The sequence below is a fragment of the Typopeltis vanoorti genome, chromosome 3 (assembly GCF_054136105.1).
Source record: "Typopeltis vanoorti isolate ZY-2024b chromosome 3, IOZ_Tvanoo_1.0, whole genome shotgun sequence".
NCBI lineage: Eukaryota > Metazoa > Arthropoda > Arachnida > Uropygi > Thelyphonidae > Typopeltis > Typopeltis vanoorti.
In genome coordinates this window covers 60,494,711-60,517,840 of record NC_143551.1, presented here as the reverse complement: position 1 = coordinate 60,517,840, position 23,130 = coordinate 60,494,711, and the positions used below count along the sequence as shown (strand labels likewise).

General features: G+C 36.4%; 1 protein-coding gene across 1 annotated transcript in view; it reads left to right on the top strand.

Annotated features, from left to right (window-relative positions):
• LOC150108188 (post-GPI attachment to proteins factor 6-like) overlaps window positions 1-23,130 on the top strand; it is a 256,316-nt gene that overhangs the window by 229,113 nt on the left and 4,073 nt on the right. The window contains exon 12 of the mRNA XM_090390640.1: window positions 7,364-7,624. Coding sequence (XP_090246766.1) covers window positions 7,364-7,624 — 261 coding nt within the window. The remainder of the gene's footprint in view (window positions 1-7,363; window positions 7,625-23,130) is intronic.

Genomic DNA, 23,130 nt, shown 5'->3' with positions numbered 1-23,130 from the left:
GATTTGTTTCATCTCTGCCACTCCCTCGACCCAAGTGTGCTCTTAAATGTTACTTGCATCATTAGTACCGCTGCTAACCACTATACCAGCAGATAGATTACGAGACTAGATTGAGAGTGTGGACTGCAGACAGTAATGAAAATAAGAAAGAGGAGATAATATGATTGAGGTCTATAAACATCTGAAAGAGTGTTATAGGTTATCAACTGATGAAATTTTTCATTATATGGAAGTTGGGGAGTGGAAAGGGGGGGAACATGTATGGATAGAGGCTTTTGCCTACATAATTAAGGCAGTTCAGTTGTTTAAGGAAATGGATGTAAAATGAGAGCATTATTCAATAGTCAAGTAGATTTGGGATTTGTATACAGTTAAGAGCTGTTTGGAGTTAAAGTAACACCTCGAGCAATATTTTTTTTTTCCCCGAGAGAAAGAGAGATTTGAGGTTAGTTATTCTGAGAATATGAACCTCATCTTGAATAGAGATCTGTGTATTGTCAAGGGTAAGATTGAAAGAACAGGGTTCTTTTTTGTGGAAAATAATGCAGAGAAGTATTTTGCAGGCATTGAAGTTAATATTGTTATCCAAACCACATTGATGAATTTTTTGAAGAGCAGAATTTAAGCCAGCAGAGGTTAGAGGTCTGGAGGTTGTGATTTGTGCATTGCAGAGTTTGTCAAATGAAAAGGAAGAGCACAGTGTGCCGTCATCAGCAATGCTGATGACGGCACACTGTCATCAGCAATGCTGTGTACAGAGTGACAGTCAGCTGGGGTGGCTGAGAGAACAGAGCTTTCTGGGACCATGGATTAGTTGTATAGATAGAATCTTCTATCTAAGCAGCCATCCACCATCTCTCGGAGTGAGTGTCTGGCCAGAAAGCTGGCTACCCAATTGCAGAAGTCAGGGGGTAGACCGAATATTGGGAGTTTTCTTAATAGATCTATGTGCCAAATTGTGTCAAAAGCCCTGAAGATATCAAGAGCAATCGCTTGAGATTCACCAAACCTTTCCATGGTGTTTGTCCAGAGATGGGCAATGTAAGGTCATCCAATCATTTATTAGATGAGAGTCTTCAGGGTAGTGTAAGAGTTGGCTGTTGGTTGTTCTTTCCATTACTTTAGAAAGGAGGTGAGAGAAATTGGATGGTAATTTGAAGTTAAAAGGTAGCAGTATAGTTATCAGTGGAATAAGAAAGTGTAAATAAGTAGCATAAAGTAGGAATCAACTGTGAGGACAGTTGATTCTAGTACAGTTAGAGGAATGCCATCAGGGCTGGAAGATTTTTCGGTATTCAGCTTGAGCAAAATTTTTCTGATCTCCACAATTTTGGCTAAAGGTCAAACACTGCACTGAGTGTTTAGAATGGTTGGGGAACATTTATCATGATCAGCTATGCAAGAATTGGAGGAAAAGTAGGAAGCGAGGAGGTTGACTTTTTTCTGTCAGTGATGATGCAGTGGCACTATCTGAGTGTAATAGTGGTGGGAGTAGTGTTGGACAAAAGTTATGGCCGATGGCGTTGACTAGAGCCCAGAAGGCACAGCTGCCATTTGGGCAGGATGCAAGCTTCCTGCTTTTAGCTCTCTCGAAATCAGTTTTTGATGTGGTGATAATTTTCTTGCAGCTGTTCTGGGCTTTGGTGTTGACTGTATAGGAAGATGGATTTTGGATGCAAGCGAGTTGCAGCACAATTCACTCTTCTTTTGCACAGCCTTTGCACACTTGTGGGAGAACCAAGGCTTAGATAGATGACAAGAAATTAACACGGAGCAGGGAATAAATGTTTCCATGCTGATGAGAATTATTTTGGTGATTCTTTCTGCACATCAGTTTGGCTCAGGTGACTGGAAACAGTAATCTGATCAAAGAAATGATGCATAGAAGTTGCACAGAACATCCCACATGTCTTTCTGGTAATGCCATACATGTGGATGTGAGTGGTTGTGTTGCTTCATGGGAAAAGGGATCTGCACTACATTGCGGTCTGAGCGGCCTAGAGGGCAGACAACATTCACAGCATACTTAGATCAGTTGCCAGCAAGAAATGAAGGTGTTTGGGGAGTGGTTGGAATTGTCTGGTATTCTAGATGGCATGCGGACAATTTGCTTGAGATCATTTTTGATGGCAAAAGTCTCAGCCTCGCTACCTGCTTGATCTGTGCAATTGGAAGCAGGCAGCCATCTGATGTTGTGGACATTGAAATCTCCAAGGAAGATGACTTCACTGTTTAGAGAGTAGGATTGAAGAAAACCAATATTTAAGGAAAGGTAATTGAAGAGTTCTGAGTGGTCGTTGGCATTAAGAGAGCAGTAGAGACAGCATATGAATTTGGTAGAATGAGATAGGGTGATTTTTAGCAAAACAAGGTCAAAATTGAGAGATTCCATTGGATACTCTCTCTCTTTCTTTCTGGCAAGATATATTGTAGTGAACATATGTGCAGATCCCGCCTCTGAGAGGCAAAAGGAGTTAAAGAGTGTGTAATTGGAAAAGCAGAGATGACTAGTGTTTGAAGAGGTTGAGATTTAAGTTTCTGTCAGGAAGAGTAGGTGAGGTTTTGCAGACTGAAGGTAGAAGTGAACATCATTAAAGTTAGAGCTGAGACTGTGTATGTTTATGAAATGGATCTGGAAGGTTCTGTGAAGTTTGCTTTTAACCACATGGGTCCCACATGTTCCCTATGCAGTGTTTAGGATCAGGTTTCCATGCTGGTTAATTACAGAGTTTGATTTTCTCACTAGTATCCCTTCTTTGTAATTGATTGTCTGTGCTTTGTCTCTACATTGACATTTCTGTTCCAGTTCTTTTCATAATGGCCACCTCTTTTCATGCTGTGCATAGGTCAGAGCTGGCTGAGTCTGTGCACATCAGGGCTGGTGCCTTCCGACTTGCATTCACGGCCAATTTGAATGCTGATCTGCTTGTCATGGTGTCACAGGTCACTTTTATTAAGTGTAAGAAGTTCGTTCTTCCTCTCCACATAATCATGGGCCCAAAGCAGTGACACCTGATAGTTTTCTGGGGATCACGGGTACATTGTTTAGTGAGCCTGCAAATGTCGACATTTAGTATTGTGTCAGTTTCCAAATGATGGTGTTGTCTGCAGTAGGCATGTTAGCTTTTGAGACACTGATTGTGGATTGCTTCAAGCTTTTTTTTCTTTTCTTTTTTTTTTTTTTTTTTTTTTGTTGCATCAATTTTCCAGGAGAAGGTTTTATCGAACTTGATAAGCACAGAGAGGACAGAAAAGCCAAGATTGCTTGAGAATTTGAGCACCCATTCTTCGATTTTGGCACAATTGGCACGAATCCAATTGCAACAAAAATTGCAAAGAAACTCTTTTTCTTTTCCATAATGTCTAGCTTGAGCATTTTAAAGCTACAAGAGGTCTATCTGCAGTAATGAGACTCATAGCACTTTGTCATTGCTCTGTTTTGTTGCCACCATCTTTGTGTTGTATTGCAGGCATTGCTACACGCTGGCTGTTACTGCTTGCTATAGATAATATCCAAGTATGGGAAAACTTTTTTTTTTTTTACTCTTTGAAGGTACCAGTGGTATAACTAAACAACAAAATTATTCGATCCATTTTCTGGATGCCTATTGTCTGATGCTGAGACCAGTGTGTGTTAGCTAAAGGCCATGATTTTGCTGTGGTACCTAAATTCATTCTGTATCTTGATGTTTTGCATCATATCGAATGCAGTCTGTTGGGTCTTGTGAAGATGCTAATAAACTAGCTTTGAAGTTGCTTCTTTACTCTTTAGAAGCAAATTACTTCCATGTAATTTATCTACTACTGAATTCCGTGAACTGCTTTCATTAAAACAAAAGAACCATATATCTATTTCAAAAGTGGTAAAGCAAAAGCTGTAGTGGTATTGGATAAGGCAAACTATGAGAGGAGGATTGACTGCCATTTACAGGATACCTCCACCTATCAAGAAATTATTTATAACCTTACAAATGCATAGATTAAACAATTAAATAAGCTCCTTGATGAAGTTGTTAGCTGGGAGGATCAAAATACTTTGTATAAGTTATGCACCCATTTTGGAAGGACTCCTCATTTATATGGCCTAGAAATTCATAAAGAAGGTTGTCCAGTGTGATCTATTGGGAATTGTATTGACTCTCCCACTTATAGAATTGTTAAATTTCTTTCACATTTAATAACTGCCCATGTCGGACAATCCAGATCATTTATCAATAATTCCACATTTTCTTGAAAAAATCTACTTCATCTGTGTGCATTCATGCATGTCATTGTTGAATATACTAGTTTCTGTTATTATAATTACGGCTATTATAGCCTGTTTTTGTCCCTGATGAGTGTCCCTTATTTTAAATACATTGGCTATTATTACTCAAAAAAGGGTATATATATTTTAGGGCATTATGGGTGAGTATAGAAGGAAATTATAGCAGAATAAAAGTGGTGGAAAAATTTTGTACATACCTTGTTTTGATACTAGGATGTCTTCCAATTTCACGATCCTGCTGAAGGTTGTTTATAATGAGAGGAGGAGAAGGAAGGGAGCGTGGGGGGGGGGGTGATGTGGAAAAAATAAATTTGGAAACCCGGGTTTTGTATTAATAATATATATATATATATTATTGTGTTTAAGGGCGCTTTACTTTGGGGGAAACTGGGGCAGGGGAGCGTTAACGGGATGTGGACCATTTCGGTCACCTGACCATCATCCGAACATTTTCAGAATGAGTGTATGGCTCTGTCAAGACTGCAAGTTGAATCTGCCAAATAAAGGCATTTATTGTCGCTAAATGGCTAGAGACGTGGCTTAATTTGTAAGTTCTGGATCGTCCAACATTCGGAAATTAGGTAGGGGCGGTGGACGTTGATTGAAATTTCATCGCATTTTATGGCATTAGTTTCGGATATTCTAAGCATTGTTTCGTTGTCTTGTTTGTCTATGATTATGGCCTTGTCGATTTGGGGGATATGTTTCAGTTCAAGGGCGTGAGCTGCAATTTCTGTCTTCCCTGTACTCTGTGTTTTATTTTTCTTTTTAATGTTGCAATGTTTTTTTGTGTTCAGATATTCCGCAATATTCGGGGGGGAAGGGTGGAGTAGAAGTGATTCTATGTGTGCCAGGAATAATTCTGCTAGTTGTCCACTGATGTTTTGGCCCACTGGGAGGACGAAAATTTGAATATATAAGGAGTTGTTGAACTTAAAGAAGTTGGTGGATATTGTGAGTTTGATCAATTATGTCATTTGGTGTTAATAGGGCTCTTAGTAATCTTTAAGAAAGAACCCAGATATTATGATCACAAAAGCTGACAACGGAGATACTGTAGTCATCATCAACAAAACCGCTTACCACAACAAAATAACAGCCGTCTTAAACGACCAACACACCTACCAAAAAATCTACAATGATCCTACCCCCGACCTCATAAAACAAATCAACAGCACCCTACACACCTTAAAAAGTCAAAACAAAATAGATAAAACCATAATGAGACACACAACCCCCCACACTACACGCACCCCTATATGTTCGGGAACATCAAAACCCACAAAGACGGTTATCCGATACGACCCATAGTCTCCTACAAGAACACCACCACAGCTCCTTTATCAAAATTTGTTGCCAAACTCATCAAACCACTACTAACAACGTCTATCTGTATGATCAAAAATATGGACGACCTATTCCTGAAAATAAATAACACTATACCCCATCCCAAGAGGACATCCTCACCTCACTAGATGCAACTTCATTATACACCAACGTGGATGTCCCCAGAACATTAGACATTGTACACACACTACTCACAGAGGACTACACACGCACAAAAAAAAGTGATGTTCCTATCCCTAATTATTATTTATTTGTGTGTACTACAGTCATTTTCAAAGATATAGATTAAAATTCCAATTTACTTCTATAGAAGGAGCCTATTTTGGTGTACCAAAGATCAGTTTTACCTCTCTCTGATCCCTGAAGGGGAAAAAATTCCTCTAGCTGTTGACTAGAATTAAACCTGTAACATTCTTTCTGATGCTGACTTAGTCATTGCTGTTTTCTTTGTAACTAAGATGAAATATTGTTGTAATGATTAAATAAATTTTATTAATTATTATCCAGAGAACTTGTTTCTTTCCATTAAGCAGCAACATTATGAACAGTAATCAACACCCAAAGAATCCAGTGCAAGGTTTTCAGTAGTACGTAGATGCAAACCATTCATCGCACCTCAACATAAAAGTAGCCTTTTGATTGACATAATTAAAACTCTTTTTCAATATAGTCATTGGCTATTTGTTCTGCTGAATCCAATTTGGGGAAAAAGGAAAACAAAATGACATCTTTCAGAGAATGACTTCACCTACCAAGTAGTCAAAAATGTCATCTGCAAACTTAGCAGTGTCTCAATACTGAAGGATGCCTCGATGTTTGCCCTTCACTAAGTTTGAATACTATTTAGACCTTTATAACAGGTTTTCAGTGGAAGGTGAGTTAGCTGGCCTTGTATAGCAGTATGTAGGTTTTACTCCTGGAAACTCAGTTTTTACATTCCCTAAAATAGGCAAACTGGCTATTTTAGGGAATGTGTAATAAATAAATAAATGTGTAAGAAACGTGTAATAAATAAACTGATAATGACTTATAGCCTTAGTTGCTTTGGTCAAAATTCCAACCATCCTACAAACCAATTGTCATCTACACTGGCTGAGTGGTTAGCATATCCACTATCCACTCTTCAGCCAAAAGGCTGCAGGTTCGAATCCTGCCATGGGCATGGATGTTTGTGATTATCTGTGAAAATACTAGTGGTGGTGGTGGGTAGTAGATGGCATTGATATAGATGATGCAGTTCGCTGTAGTTGGTGGATTTGAGTGGTGGAGATGGAGAGTTGTAGAGAATGCCCTCCCTTGATGAGTCTTTAGACTCCTTGGAGGTTTCACATAATAATAATAATAAAAAAAAAAAACATCTCTGAAAAAATTGCTAGAACATATTTTATTGTAGATTAAGAGCCTTCATGGAAACTTATAGGGCATTGCATATGCAGCTTACTATACATCCCCAGTCTTATTATTGCATTCCTTTCTTGCTAGTAAACTTGCATTTATTTTGTTAGCATGCAAGAAAAACTGTGAATTATTCAAGTTTTAAATCTAAAAAAAAAGATATTTTAAATTTGTTTAATTATAGATTTGTAATTTATCCTGTTAATTTTATGCCAACAACCAGAATCATGAAAAATATTCAACAGTCATGTACTATAAAAACTCTTATTCTTTACCATAATTTCTTTAATTTTGCAGTACTTTCTAATTCCTTTCATTATTGTATATATTAGCTTTATTTATTTTACTTTTTAGTTCTATCATGCTTGTGATGCAGAGGCCTATCGATATTGTGTGACTAAATATGAAGTTCTACAGTTTTGTGATTTCTATTCAGCTTTGCTTTCTTTCTGGATAACTTTAATAGCAATGGCTAATTTATCTCCCTCACTGACATCAGTTGCTCACATGATTGGAGCATTAGGAATTGCCTTAGGTGTTGAATACCAAAGAACTGGCTTCTGGGTGTTTGTAATTCCCACAGCTGTAGGGATGCTTATTATAATATTTTCTTGGGTAAGTGATCACCGAAAACAATTTAAGATGTTATAATATAATGTAGACTTCTCTCATTCTAATGAAATCTTAGGGACCAAAGAAATAGTTCATTGTAGTGAATTTCCTTTTAAATATTATTGTAGCTACTTGATGTTATGCTAGTTTTAGTGAATTTTTGATAATGGAATTATACTTACCAAGGAATTATATTGTTGTTTAATTCTTTACCCATGTGCAAGCAAAAAAATTTGTTAAGTATTTTCATGACTAGGCTACTTGTATATAGAAGCTATTGATGTGAAGTTAACAGCCTCTATATGCAAGTAATCTAGGCATGAAAATACTTTACATACAAATTTTTTTGCTTACATTTGGATAAAGGATTAAATAAGAATATAATTCCTTAACAAGTATAATTTACTTTGTAACCAAGTGGGAAAAAACTTTCTACATCTGTCTCTATAGTGGAGCTTACGGTACTAAGAGTTGATTAAAATTCATTATTCATTAAAATTCATTATTCATTAAAATTCATTATTCATTAAAATTCTGCAGCTTCTCCCACTTAAGTGGGAGAAGCTGCAGAAGAAGAAGAAGAAGAATAAAAATCAAGATTATTCCAGATTCATTAGATGTGCTGTGTTATTTTGAAAAAAGAGCAAAAGAGCCTCTGTCTGTAACAAACAGAAAATGTCAATCAATAAAAACAGTCCAAAGATGTGAAAAAAACAGTATCTCTGTTTAATACAGAAATTCACTTTACACGGATTTCTTGGAATGCATCCCCATGTAAAATGGGGTTACCTGCACTTTCCTTCCATGCATGAACAACACACATTAAACTTGACTTGAAATCATATTCCTGTCTTGAGTTCTTTAATCTTCAGTTCTAATGTTTATTTAAATGTGCTCAAGTTATAATATTTAACCACTGCTTGGCCGAGTGGTTAGCGTATCCGCCCTCCAGCCAAAAGGCTGCAGGTTCGAATCCTGCCGTGGGCATGGATGTTTGTGATTGTCTGTGAAAATACTAGTGGTGGTGGTGGTAGATGGTGTTGGTGTAGGTGATGATTGTAGTTGGTGAATTGAGTGGTGGAGACAGAGTTGTAGAGTAGGTGCCCTCCCTCGATGAGTCTTTGGATTCCGTGGAGGTGTCATGTAATAATAATATTATTGGATAAATATTTTCTCACAGTATTACAATTCTGATTCTAATTTCATTAAGTTCCAAAAATCTAATCAAATTGCTTTAAAACAGTTATCTATGCAAATACAATTTTATGTTCTATTTCTCTAATATTTCTTCTGTACTCATAAAATCATTTAAAAAGAAGAGAGAAATTACTTTTTCTCTTCTTCACAGCAATTTGGAATATATTAATATCACTTATGACATTGTATCCCAAAAAATTAAAGACAAATGAAATATTGCTTTTAGATAATGTTTACTGTTAATCCACTAGAAAAAACACATCATTGCAGTTTCTTTAAATAAAAACTTCTGTAATGCCATTATGAGGCAAAGCTGAAAACTTTCATCATTATGTATGATGAACACCTTCTAATTAGGATACATAAAAAAAATTTGCTTAGAGGCTGAATAACTCTGACCTCCACATGCCTTTTTTTTTTGAGAGTGCGGAGAACCGACCAGAGCTTTTGATCTGATGTCCTCACCTTTTGTGGTGCAACCTGTTGGGTATCTACCTGGATACTAAACAAACAAGGGTTGGCTGGCAATTTGGGATTTAGCTGATCAAATTGTATTCTTATTGGCTTAAACCATAACTCAAAATAATGGTACAACATGATGGAATTTCATGCCAGTTGGACCATTGCCTGGTTAAACAAGGCACCTGTTCTTTTTATCAAAAACCAGAGCGAACAGCAAAAAGTCAACTACTGGAACAAACTCCAACTCAGCATCAGCAGAGATCAAGATTGGCACCATCAAATAAGAAGCATTAATGGAAACGAAATGGAACTAGCAAAAGAGGAGAAGTGCAGATCGGCATAATAGGTGTTACCGAAACAAAGAAGACAAAAACAAGATTTTTCTAAATGACAAATACAAGATGTTGTATTCAGGAAATAACAATCAGGGAAAAGGAATAGCTATAATATTAAAACACTAAATATGAGGATAATTTTCTTGAATGAACACAGAATATCAAGTAGTGATGTGGGTAATATCAGAATGTGGAATTGGACAATGAGACTTATTTGTGCTCAGTGGCGCACTCAGGATTGAATCTTGGAGGGGGGCCGAGCGTTCAGGATTTAACTTTGGGGGGGGGGGAGTTGAGTACACGATTTGAGAATACACACTACGCATCGCATACGACCTATGACTTATCATCTGCAGTGATCGCTAATTCATAAGTAGTATAGAAATAGAAGACACTACACAACATAAATAAAAAAAAAATGGATTTTAATTAGAAAAAGATTTTTGGAAAATTTTCTAGCTTTTTTTCCTTTTCTTTCGGGGGGGGGGGGGAGCCCCTTGTCCCCCCTCTGCGTGCACCACTGTTTGTGCTTATGGTCCCACAGAAAGTTCTACTAAGGAAGAAGTGGAAGAATTTTCTGAGGCATTAGAGAAGGCACCTGACATAACAAAAAAGGAAAAGTTAGCCTTGTTGGAGATCTAAACTGCAGAGTAGGAAATGATTATAAGAATATTTTGGGAAAATTTGGAGTCAAAAGAAAAGCTAATAAAAATGGTAAGTACCTGCTAGATTTCTGCTTATGACATGGAATAGTTATTACTAGCACCATCTTCCAACATAAAAATGTGCAGAAATCACATGAAGAGAAGATGCAAGTAATAAGAAGTCTCATTGACACAGTCCATATACAAAGGATTTGAAATGGGAAGTGGTCACGCTTTTGTGTTGAGCAGAATAAAATTGAATTCATATTGAAAAGAAGGACATATAGGAAAGTTTTGAAACAAATCAAAAGTTGAACTGCAATCAGATGTGAACCTAGGCTCAAATATGCAAACATAATTCAATAAGAACAAAGTATTTGAAAACAAGAACCAAAACTTTGATTCATCCAGAGAGGCATGTGGTGAGGTAATCCGCAAGGATAGAAAAATCAAACTCCATGGTGGACTCAGGAAGTTAAAGAGTCAGTCAAGGAAAAGAAGAAAGCATATCGAAAGTTCCTGACAAAAAGTCAGCTTGTGCTCTTAGGGAATACAAAGAAAAATGTAAGAAAGCAAATCATTGTGTAAAATTAGCTAAACAAAAGTCATGGTAAGACTTTGATAAGAACATAGAAAATAAATATCAGAAAGGTGGTAAAATATTCTGGTGGCTATTGAAAAAGCTCAGAAATGGAGTAAAGAGTACTGTAAAAGGAATGAGAGATGATAAAAGTGACATGTAAATTGAAGATAAAGATATTCTTGATTATGGAATAATTATTTTGAAAGATTTGCTAAATGAAAGAAGCAGTGACAGCATGATGATAGAAAACACTCAGCAGCAATGCCATCTGGAATATACATATCTGTACTTGAAGTAGAAAAAGCTATCACAAACCTGAAATGTGGAAAGGCAGCTGGAGTAAATGATATTTGACCAGAAATGCTAAAATATGGAGGTATAAAAGTTTTACAGTGGCTACATTGCATAATTCAGAAGACCTGGTCAGAGGATAGAATTCCAGATGATTGGAGTAGAATGCTCATGGTACCCATCTGCAAAAAATGGAATAAAGCTGAAGGCGAGAATTTCAAGAATACTTGATTAAATCTTACCAGGAATGCTCTGTTGAGCATTCCTGGTAAGATTTATGCAAATATTCTTGAAACACCTAAAAATATTGTGAAGGAGAAACTTGGAGAAGAGCAAGCTGGGTTCAAACCAAACAGAGGTTGTCAGGATCACATTTTCACTTTCAGACAAACAGTTGAGAAATCATGGGAATATAACAAGGATCTGTATTTAAGTTTAGTAGATCTGGAAAAGGCATGTAACAGGGTGGGAAGGGGAAAGCTGTTTTCAAAATGCTCCAGTTATAGGGTGTAAATGGGACATTCGATCAAGCAATGCATATCGCTATTTGAGTTATAAATCAGCAGTTAAAATTGTAGGAGGTACAGGATAGATGGTTTGAGGTAAAATCAGGTGTACATTATCTCCACTGTTATTCATCATCTATATGGACTGCATTACGAAGCAAAACTGTATTAAACCTCATATCAAAATTGGATTAATCTCTGCTCTTTACTTTATGCAGATGATGTTATACTCCTAAATAAATCCAGGACAAGTTTCCAGGATTCCATGACCAAATTGAATAACTGCTGTAATAAATGCTTCTTCCTTTTTCCCTCTTTTACTTTTGGTGTCAAGGGTTTTCTATTCATTAACTGTGACTATACTCATGGATAAGATTGTTAGCCCAATGCCTTCCGGCGAATCCTGTCTGTAGAAGCATCGAGTTCTCAAGGCCAGTTTGCCTGCTTGTGGGAGGAAAAACCCCACATAAACTGGGTAGAGAAACCCCGAAGCCCACGCCCAAGACCAGCTAACTTGGCTATCTCTGAGAAAGATCCTAAGCTACTCACGTCAGCGACGGGAATCGAATCCAAGACACTTCTTAGGCATATGGTTGCAAAGCACATAGCCATGCAGCTAACTGCACAGACCCTAATCCGCTGTAATAAATTTGGTATGAAAATCAGCATTAAAAAAACAAAGACAATAAAAATAGGCAGATATATTGAGAACATCAACTGCATCCTGGATGGAGAATCTATAGAACTTGTTTCACACAATGTTTAGTGAAGATGGCAAATTAAATTTGGAAATAGACAGCAGAATTAGTAAAGCTGGTATGGTAGGAAGTCAACTGAATATATTTATATGGAATAAGAGAAAGATTAGTTAAAACACTAAACTAGCTATATACAAGACAGTGTTCAAACCAATTTTAACTTATGGATCTGAGAGCTGGGTTAGAAATAAAACTCTTGATCAAAGACTGGAGACCACATTTATGAGAGTCCTGAGAAAGATTAGGGGACTGAACAGATGGCATTAATGGCACTATCATACATATTAAAAATGAGGATATTATGAAAAAAAACTTGACATTGTTAGCATTCAGGAATGTGTTAGCAGAGCAAATCTCAGGTGATATGGCCACTTAAACAGAATGGGCGAGGAAAGATTAGCAAAACAAGTCTTCTCTGCCAGGTTGGCAGGAAAAAGACCCAGAGGATGACCAAGATATAGGTGGATTGATACAAATGCCTTAGAAGATAGAATTATGAGATGTGATAATATTTGAATGTTGACAGATAACAGGCTAATCTGGAGGAAAATTGTTGATAGGAAGTTAGTAATGACGTAACTTTTGCATATTGTACTATCATAAGATCATGTACATCGTATACCGGCACGGGTCTTGCATGAAGCGGCTAATGAATTATCAGTGCCCTTGATCATGTTGTTTAATCTGAGTCTCAGGTCTGGCTTAGTCCCGAAGGCGTGGAAAGAGGGGAAAATAGTTTCACTGCATAAAGGAGGATCCAAGACTATGGTTGCAAATTACCGACCGATCAGCATATCAGGAGTCGTTGTCAAGGTCTTGGAGAAAGTAGTCAAGGGAAAAATGCAGGAATGGATTGATGAAAATGAGATACTGTACAGAGGACAGCATGGCTTTGTGAAGGGTAAATCATGCCTCAGTAACTTGCTCAAGTTTTATAACAAGGTGACGGCTGAACTGGATAAGGGAAATGGGTTTACAGTGATACTGCTGGACCTGGCAAAGGCATTTGACAGGATACCACATGGAATTCTAATCCGTAAACTACAACATATGGGAATGGATATAGGGTTGGTGAGATGGATAGCTGGGTGGTTGATGGAGAGATATCAAAGAGTAGTTTATTCAGGAGTAGAGTCCAAAAAACGGCCTGTGACTAGTGGTGTGCCACAGGGTTCTGTTCTTGGACCACTGCTGTTTAATCTGTTCATTAACGATATAGGGAAGGGTCTAAGTGGGACAGCTCATTTGTTTGCTGATGATGCAAAGTTGGGTAGGGCGATAGTGAATGCAGAAGATGTCAAAGTCTTGCAAGATGACTTAGATAGATTGGAGTTCTGGACTAAGGAGAATGGATGTCAATTTAATGTGACAAAATGTAAGGTTATGCATTTCGGAGTGAAAAGATTAGCAGCAGTATACCACATTGGTGGAACTGTACTCCAAGAGATTGATGAGGCCAGGGACTTGGGAGTGTTGGTGGATAGGGAGATGAAGTTTAGGGGGCACATTGCGAAAGTAGCTAAATCAGCTCATCAACTCACTTGGTTGTTGAAAAATACCTTGACAAGCAGAGAAAAACAAGTTATTGTACCTCTGTACCGAGCCCTGATAAGACCTCATCTCGACTACTGTGCCCAGATTTGGTCACCTCGGTTCCTTCTCGATGGGGAGGAGGTTGAGAGGATCCAGAGGCGAGTGACTAAGATGATAGCAGGTCTATGGAATGAACCATATGAGAACAGGTTGAAGATTTGTGGGTTGCAGAAACTAGTTGATAGGCAGAAAAGGGGAGACATGATTGAGACATTCAAATTGCTAAAAGGATTCTATAGGATTAATTCAGATGATATTTTTGAGATCAGGACTGGTGGTGGGAGAACTAGGGGACACCCATGGAAGCTGGGCAAGAGCATGGTTAGCAGGGGTGTTAGAGCTGGGTTCTTTACTTTTAGAGTGGTAAATGAGTGGAATAAGCTGCCAGAGTCTGTTGTGGGTGCTATGACAGTGAGCGAGTTCAAGGCAAGGTATGATAGATACTGTGAGAATGTTGAACAGCTGCGTGAACATGATTTAGGGCCTCCCTCGATGAGTCTAAGGACTCCTGGAGTAGCCCGTGGTAATAATAATAATAATAATCCCCTGAATGTCAGGAATTTGAGGATGGATAATAATGATGATGATGAAAAAAAAAGGTTGTCTTCTTAATCTGATGAATACAGATAGCACAGGTAATTCCTTAATGAAAACTTAATTCAAGAGTTATTTTACACTGGTGTCCAAAAAGCTAAGAACAAACTACATTTTTACATGTAATTAAAAAAATTTTCATTACTATAGCCAAATGTGGACAAATTTATTGCCAGCATATTAATAAGTTATATTACACAAAAAATATGTTATGAATTGCAAAACTTTGCAATTCATAACATATTTGAAAACTTGCAAAAGTTTTCATAACAATATCAAAACTTCCAAAAATTTGCCCAAAACGTTACAATAAATTTGTAATGTTTTTCCAAAAGTTACAAATTTCCTAAGGATGTAGTTAAGGAATTAGTGTACAATGCTCAGATTTTGCACAGATTTATATAAAGCAATAAACCTCTTCCTTTGAATATATCATTATCCAGATCACAAGCTCTCTATTCTCTATGCCAAAATGCTACCATTATTTAACCCTGAGGAGGGCACAGCTGATCTGATAGATAAAAAGAACAAGAGAGGCTCTTTTCTGCTCTCAAATCTTATTCCAAAATGTATTGATCAAAACAAGGAAGTATTCACTTGATTCATTGACTTTGAGAAAGCATTTGATAAAGTCCAACATACTAAAATAATTGCACTATTAAAAAGAATTGGATTAGATGGTAAAGACATCAGGATCATTCAAAACTTATATTGGAACCAAAAGGCATCTGTTCAAGTTGATGACATTATTACAGACCCCATTAACATCAAACGAGGAGTAAGGCAAGGATGTGCGGTGTCACCTCTTCTTTTTAACATCTACTCAGAAGCCATATTTCAAAAAATCTTAAAAGGAAGAGAGGAAGGGATTAATGTAAATGGTGAAATTATCAGCAACATCCGATATGCTGATGTCATAGCTCTCCTGGCTGACAATATTCAGGATCTTCAAAATCTTCTGGAACTAGAGAACGAAAAAATGGTATTCAAAATAAATATCACCAAAACTTCATGGTCGTAAGCAAGAAACCAATTCTTAATTCATCACTTTCTTTAAATGGGAAACGAATAGAAAGAGTGACAACGTTTAAATATCTCGGATGCTGGTTAAATGAAGAATGCAATCCAGAAATGGAAATAAAAGTTAGAATTGAAATGGCAAGAAAAAATTTTCTCCTGATGAAATCAACACTGTGTAACCGCAACTTAAACTTAGAGCTTAGAGTATGCATGGTTAAATGCTATGTATGGTCTATACTGCTGTACCGTGCAGAAACTTGGACCTTGAAGACAACATCAATAAAAAAACTTGAAGCCTTTGAGATGTGGTTATACAGATGAATGTTAAAAATCCTATGGACAGCAAAAACGTCCAATCAGGAAGTACTGGAACAAATGGGGAAATCACATGAACTTTTAGATACCATAAAAAGAAGGAAAACTGCATATCTTGGTCACCTACTTCGTAATGAAAAATATAAAATACTTCAATTGTTTATAAAGGGGAAGATAAATGGAAGAAGAGGACAAGGAAGATGAAGAAAATCTTGGCTGGCAGACATCAGACAGTGGACTGGCATGAGCTCTTAGGGACTGTTTAAAGTGGCTGAGGATCGCTCAAAATTTGCCAAGGTGGTCGCCAAACTCTGATAGGAGACAGCACTCAAAGAAGAAGAATTCTTAATATCCAGTGTATAGCTTTGAGGTTATGAATACAGCTGCACATGCATATATTACGAGTGATATTCCACACTGTTTATGCGGTTAGTTTTGGTTTAACACTTATTATGTAAAGGTGTGTGATATTTCATAGTAAATTGCAATTCTAGCAACAGAACGTACTGTGCGTTCACTACCAATAGAAACTCAGTATACATTAACATAAAGATGCCTCTTGTGACACAACTATGCACATATACGCTTATAAGCTAACATAATTCTTCCTATCACATAAGCTTACAAGTAAACATTATTTTTTCTATAAGGATTGTAACAAAAATTTTCTTCCAGCCACATACACTCTCATAAACTAAACATACTTAACAACACATAATTTTCCCTCAACTTATAACCAAGTTACTATCTGTTTACAAATAATATCTCACAATCGCATACAATTCCGAGGTACACTCTCTTAACAAAATATAGTAAAATAGTTGTTTACTTGCTAACTATCACGAGTGGAAAGTCCAATTTACACACAGCAAACTACATCGAGACTGGAGCGTCTTCCATCTGGTCAGTCTTCGAGAGTTTTCCTTCATCGAACTAGCTAGGGTTCTGCCGTAGCTACCTGGACCCTAGAGAGAGAGGGCTGGCAGCGGAAAAACATCTGGCATCGGTGGCAGGAAGAACAATCCTCCCGGATGAAGGGAAGGAGCCCCGAGAAAGTCGAAGGTAAAAAGCCAAAAAAAAGTCCTCAGCCAAGCGCTGCATTCCCTTTTATGCAGATTTTCAGCCCTTTGTTCTTAATGATGAACTTACCAGGATTAGCCAGTAGCAAAATGACGTCATTGCTGGCCATTCGACCATACAATCTTTGGTTGGTACTTATCAGTGCTAATCTGGCTTAATTCCTACTAAGCTTTACTAACAAGTCAAATGTATGTACATTCTTACAGCAAATTTTTTTAACATGTTATTTAGTACATTTTTCTTTCATAATTTCAAACAAAAAAAACTGAAAAATCTATAGCGAAAAATTTACGAAAATGTAATTTCTCGCAAGATTTTACATTGGTTTAGTTTTTTTATTTATTTATTTACCATTGAAAATGGCTGGAAAAATATATCGATTGGATAATCCATCAGATGTTGAAGAGATTCAGCGATTTTGTTACTTGAGTCCGATGATGAGAATGATAGAGTCGAAAGTGATATTTGATAGTAAATTGTGTTTGAGAGATACTGCGAACTCCGATGTCAGTATAGTATTGGTTTAGGGGTTGTTTTTTTCTTTGTTTCTTTGTTCAGTAATTTCTAGATTGTAACTGAAAATAAATAAGCCATCATATATTATATTTGCAGTGTTTTTTTTTTTTTTTTCAAAGTTTTATCGCATTTTAGCACATACTAGTAATGAATGTATCTCTCATATACACGCGACCTACGATGCAATTTTTTAGAATGCGACCTCTGCAGAATTAATGAAAGTGAACAAAGGAAATGTACCTGTTTTGATGGATACTATTTACCATAATTGCAAACTTAAATGTTTTATTATGTGACCTGCTTACAGTGTAATCAGCAGAGATCCTATGCAAAACTAATTAAACAAATTAAATGAATTATCAGATCAAACATATTCCTTAGATGCTAATGGTATTGAAAAGTTTCAAATTCATCATACTTGTCTCACACATATTTAATACATTTCCTAAAGTACACAAATCTGGTTATCATCCAGTAGTTGATTTCATAGAATCTACTTATTTGGCAAAATATCTCCTGAGTCTTCTGAAAAACTGCTTATGATATCAAAAATAGTTTTGACTTTAAAGAAAAAATTAAAGATCTTTTCCAAGAGTCTGAAATGATGGTTTCTTTTGATGTGGTTTCGCTATTTACAAATATAACACTCCAAGAAATCTACAATTTTTACAATGACATTTTCTTGATGACATTGTTAACTTATTTATTTAATAGCAATGCTGGATACCTGGCAAAATAAACTGTTTAAACAAATTGAAGCTACTATGCAATGGGTAGTCCTATATCACTTGCTTTGGCTGATTAGTTTATGGAGCACTTAGAGGACCGAATTTTTAACCTTTCTCCTCAACTCCATATTTGACTGTTGACAATGTCTTTGTGATCTGTCCCACTCTGAAACCAAACTACTTCAGTTTTTGGACAAAATTAACTCCTTAATATGTTAACATTAAGTTATATATTAACACTATTGAGCATGAATCTAATAACAGTCCTCCCTTTCTGGATACCCTAATACTTCATAACCCTACTAGTAAATTGAATTTTATTAATTATATGAAGAGCCAAAGGCTTCAATTCGGCGACCTAAACGTATTTAAGTTAAGGGATATTACATCCCATATTGTTTCATAGCCGAATAAGAAACTCAAAGAGTTTCATGCCAAATATAGTAAATATATAAAGTTCGGCGAGTCCAAGCATAAGCAAATACCTGGATAGTGTTACAACTGACCCTTTAGGGAGTGCAACACTGAGGCAACTCATGGTAAGGGTGGAGCAAGCTCCGATCACTATTCTTGATATTTCCCCATAATGTGAAACCCAGCTCCTAGGAGCTATATTACTGTTCTACATTATGAGTGAGAGAAGGTCACTACCCAGACCGGTTTCAACCTTTATTGAGGTCTCATCAGTGAGTAGGTAGACCTAGAAATACCAAGTTTGTAGCAAACAGAACTTGCATAACCCTACCGTTACCATGAGTTGTCAGTGTTGCACTCTCTAAAGGGTCAGTTGTAACACTATCCAGGTATTTGCTTATGCTTGGACTCACCGAACTTTATATATTTACTATATTCGGCATGAAACTCTTTGAATTTTATGTTTACAGGATGCCATCTTTCACTGGAGGTTATATCCATGCAGCTTCACATCATCATCCTTCACAAAAGACAGGTATTATCAAAAACCTTGTGCACCGAGCATGCACAATTTGTTCTTCCAACTCTCTTCTGTTAGAAAAATTAAATAAAACAACTCACTTTATCACTTAATGGATATAATGAAACCACATTACAGAAAATAATTATCAACAATTATCATCCTTTTTCCAGATTGCAATCTAGTGTTAAAAGGGTCCTCAAACCATGCCTTAAAGGGACTTCCGAACAAGTAGTAAGGATTCTCCACAAATATAATTTGTACACAACCGTCAAACCAGCCCAAGTTATCACCTTTCCTGCCACCTTTTGTTATTATTATTATCACACTCTCCATGGAGTCAGCAGACTTATCATGGGAGGTTCATTCAACTAACAACATATTTATCATACCAAATCTTAAAATCTTTTACATTCTCTGTATTAACAACATATTCCAGTAATATGCCCCATTCACTCACAATTCTCCATCTAAAAAAAAATCTACTCCTCCTGCCTCTGCACTCTTTCATAACTTCCATGGAATCTGGTTCTTTCCCTCTCATCTTCTACTGTTTTTATGATTCCCTGTGAATTAATCTGATAAAATCCCCTCACTAACTTAAAATGTCTCTATCATATCACCTCTTTTCCTCCTATTCACCAAACTCTGCAATCCAGATTTCTTCTTCAACCTCTCTCTCTCCATAGCTAGCATTTTAAAAGTTCCTGATATTGTCTTAGTCACTCATCTCTGGATCCTCTCCAATGTTTCCACATCACATTGATAACCAGGTGACCAAATCTCAGCAGTTGTACAGGTGTGGTCTGACCAGTGCTTTATACAGTAGCACAACCACTTCCTTATCTCTACATTTTAGTGTACTTATCATTATGACAAGGAAGTTGTAGTCTTTGCAGCACTTGTAATATGCTGTCTAAACTTCAGATTATTAACAATAAATTATCACCTGTATCCTTGCCCTGGTGTTTATTAAATACCCCCATTCTTGTCAACTTTGCTACTTTGGACAGACTGGCCATTCTGCTTAGATCAGAATTCAAGAACATCAAGATTAAATAAGAGAAGATAGAGTTCACTAGAATCAAACAAAGATGTTGCACTGTAGTAGGTTTAAATCTGATAATCTATTTCTTGAATCGCGTGAAGCCCTATACCACTGCCCTAATCTTAATCGAACAGGCTATATATACCTATGTTCATCATCAAATCCCTGTACCCTCAAGGGGGGTGTACAGGATATGATAGTACTACATGAAAAAAATTACATCATTACTAACTTCCTATCTACAATTTTCCTCCAAATCAGTCTGTTACTTGTCAAGGCTCCAACATTATCAGATCTTATATTTCTATCGTCTAAGGCACTTTGTACCATATCAATCCACTTATATCTTGGTCTTCCTCTGGGTTGTTTTGCTGCCAACCTGGCAGAGAGAACACTTGTTTTGCTAATCTTTCCTCGTCCATTCTGTTCAAGTGATCATACCAGCTGAGATTAGCTCTGCTAATGCATTCCTGGATGCTGACAATGTCAAGTTCTTTCCTAATATCCTCATTTTTTTTTACATGATATTGCCATTGATGCCATCTGTTCACGCCTCCAATCTTTCTCAGGACTCTCATATCTGCGGTCTCTATTCTTTGGTCAAGTGTTTTACTTCTGACCCAGCTCTCAGATCCATAAGTTAAAACTGGTTTGAACACTGTCTTGTATACAGCTAATTTAGTGTTCCGACTAATTTCTCTCTTATTCCATATGAATTTATTCAATTGACTTCCTACCATACCAGCTTTGATGATTCTGTTCTCTATTTCCATATTTAATTTACCATCTTCACTAAAAATTGTGCCTAAGTAGCTGAAATGTTTTACTTGTTCCACAGGTTCTCCGTTCACAACGCAGTTGACATTTTCAACGATTCTACCTATTTTCATTGTCTTTGTCTTTTTATTGCTGACCTTCATACCATATCTATTACAACAGTTATTCAATTTAGTCAAGGAATCTTGCAAACTTGTAGCAGATTTATTTAGAAGTATAACATCGTCCGCATAAAGTAAAGAGCTGACATTAACATGTCTATGTTTTGTTTTGGGAAGTAGTTGTAATTTTTATTTTTAATTGAATTTTTTTAAATTAGTGTTTCTTCTTGCTTATTCAGCTGCAACTAAGACACATGGAAGTATGCACATGCTGTAGGACTCATTCTTGTGTTCATGTTTTAAATGCTGTAGCCAATTCTTCTGCTTTTCCTTGAATGATGTTACATTTTCCTCCTCATGTTACATTGAGTGAAATAATAGGAGTATTTAATAAATTTTGGTTTCCTTTACATGTGTCAAACCATTATTTAAAAAATAGCAATATTATTAGATTAAATTGTATATAAATATGAACAGTATTGAGCTTTATGAGAAAGTTCTGAAGTGCAGATAAATCGATATTTTTTGCCTGGTTAATAAACTTGTCTCCTTTCTAGGCTTAATGGATAAACTCTGCAATGGATAAACTTCCCCTACTCTGATGTCTATTAAATTTTCTTTCTCTATGTTCTATTATACTTTGACCATACTGGAAAATCTGCATCTGTTAATTTTGAGGAACATACTGGACTTATCAAGCATGCCATCTCCTCCAAATATGGAGGAGTCTTTCTCTTTGAAAAAAGGCTAAATTCTTATCCCCATCCCATTCATGTGTTATCTCCTATATAGAAGGTTGGCTACCATGATGTGACTTATGGTTGACTATAAAGGGCGTAACAATGTGTAGTGAGGACTTTATCTCTTCCACATATTGTCATCATAATTATTCATGACTGTAACCTGTGTTTGTTCATAGGGCCAGTTTGCCTGTTCTGTGGGATGGAAAACCCGAGTTTCTGGGTGAAAAAAACTCTTTACCTCCATATGAGACTGGCTGACTCACATTTAGTCGAAAGAGACCAGATAAAGGTTCTGTACGTCATGGATGGGAATCGAACCCAGGTCTTACTTCACCAATATACAAGCATTTTTCTTATGGAGCAGTTGTATGAAGCTGAGAAGCCTTGCTACATCACCTAAATCGGAATAGATCTAATGGACTTAAGTTATTCCCTATATGGAAAATTTCTCTTTAATAAACACACACACACGTGTGTGTGCGTTTATTTATTAGTATGTGTGTGTGTGCACGCACGTTTATTTATTAGTGTGTGTCCTAGCAATATATAAAATCGTTAGGACTTCATTTTGGACTATGGTACTCCTTTATTCACATGTGACTGGTAGGTTCTCATTTCTCATCCTTGGGTATTACTTTTGCCTGTTTAATTTTTGAATTCATACTGAAGATGCCCTTTATGCAATTCAACTTCTAATCTAATATAAGTGTTCCTTTGTTTCGATTTTTTTTTCATTCAATTTGTCAAAATACTAAGTTGCAATCTTGAAAGTTTTCGGAGCTTCATTTACAGAATATCTGTTTTCTTGTTCACATTCACCAATACCAGTTTCATCATCATTGTTGTTTTTAATTTCTGTACTGCTTTGCTAATGCTGCAGTGATATCACAGTGTAACTGTAAATGTAAATCAATGTAAGCATGCTCTAAAAAGTTTATTTTATCAGGAACAGAAAACTACACAAAATTGCATGATCATTTTTTTCAAAGTCAAGGATCATCTTTGACGTTAATTTTGTCTTTTTCATCTTTAGAAGTTCCACAAAGTTTTATAAATTTAAAAATAATTTCTAGTTCCACCATTTTGAAACCTGGTGTTTCAAATTTTGCTTACTGATGGGTTTACAACCTTTCATGGGTAGAATGTAAAAAATAAATAAAATGGTAGTTTTATACAGTTTACAACAGGGGCGGCTCATGCATAGGCGCTGCGGAACTACAGCACCCCCAATTTTTCTTGATATATAAATATATTTATTAATTTATTTATATTTGCTTGTAGTAT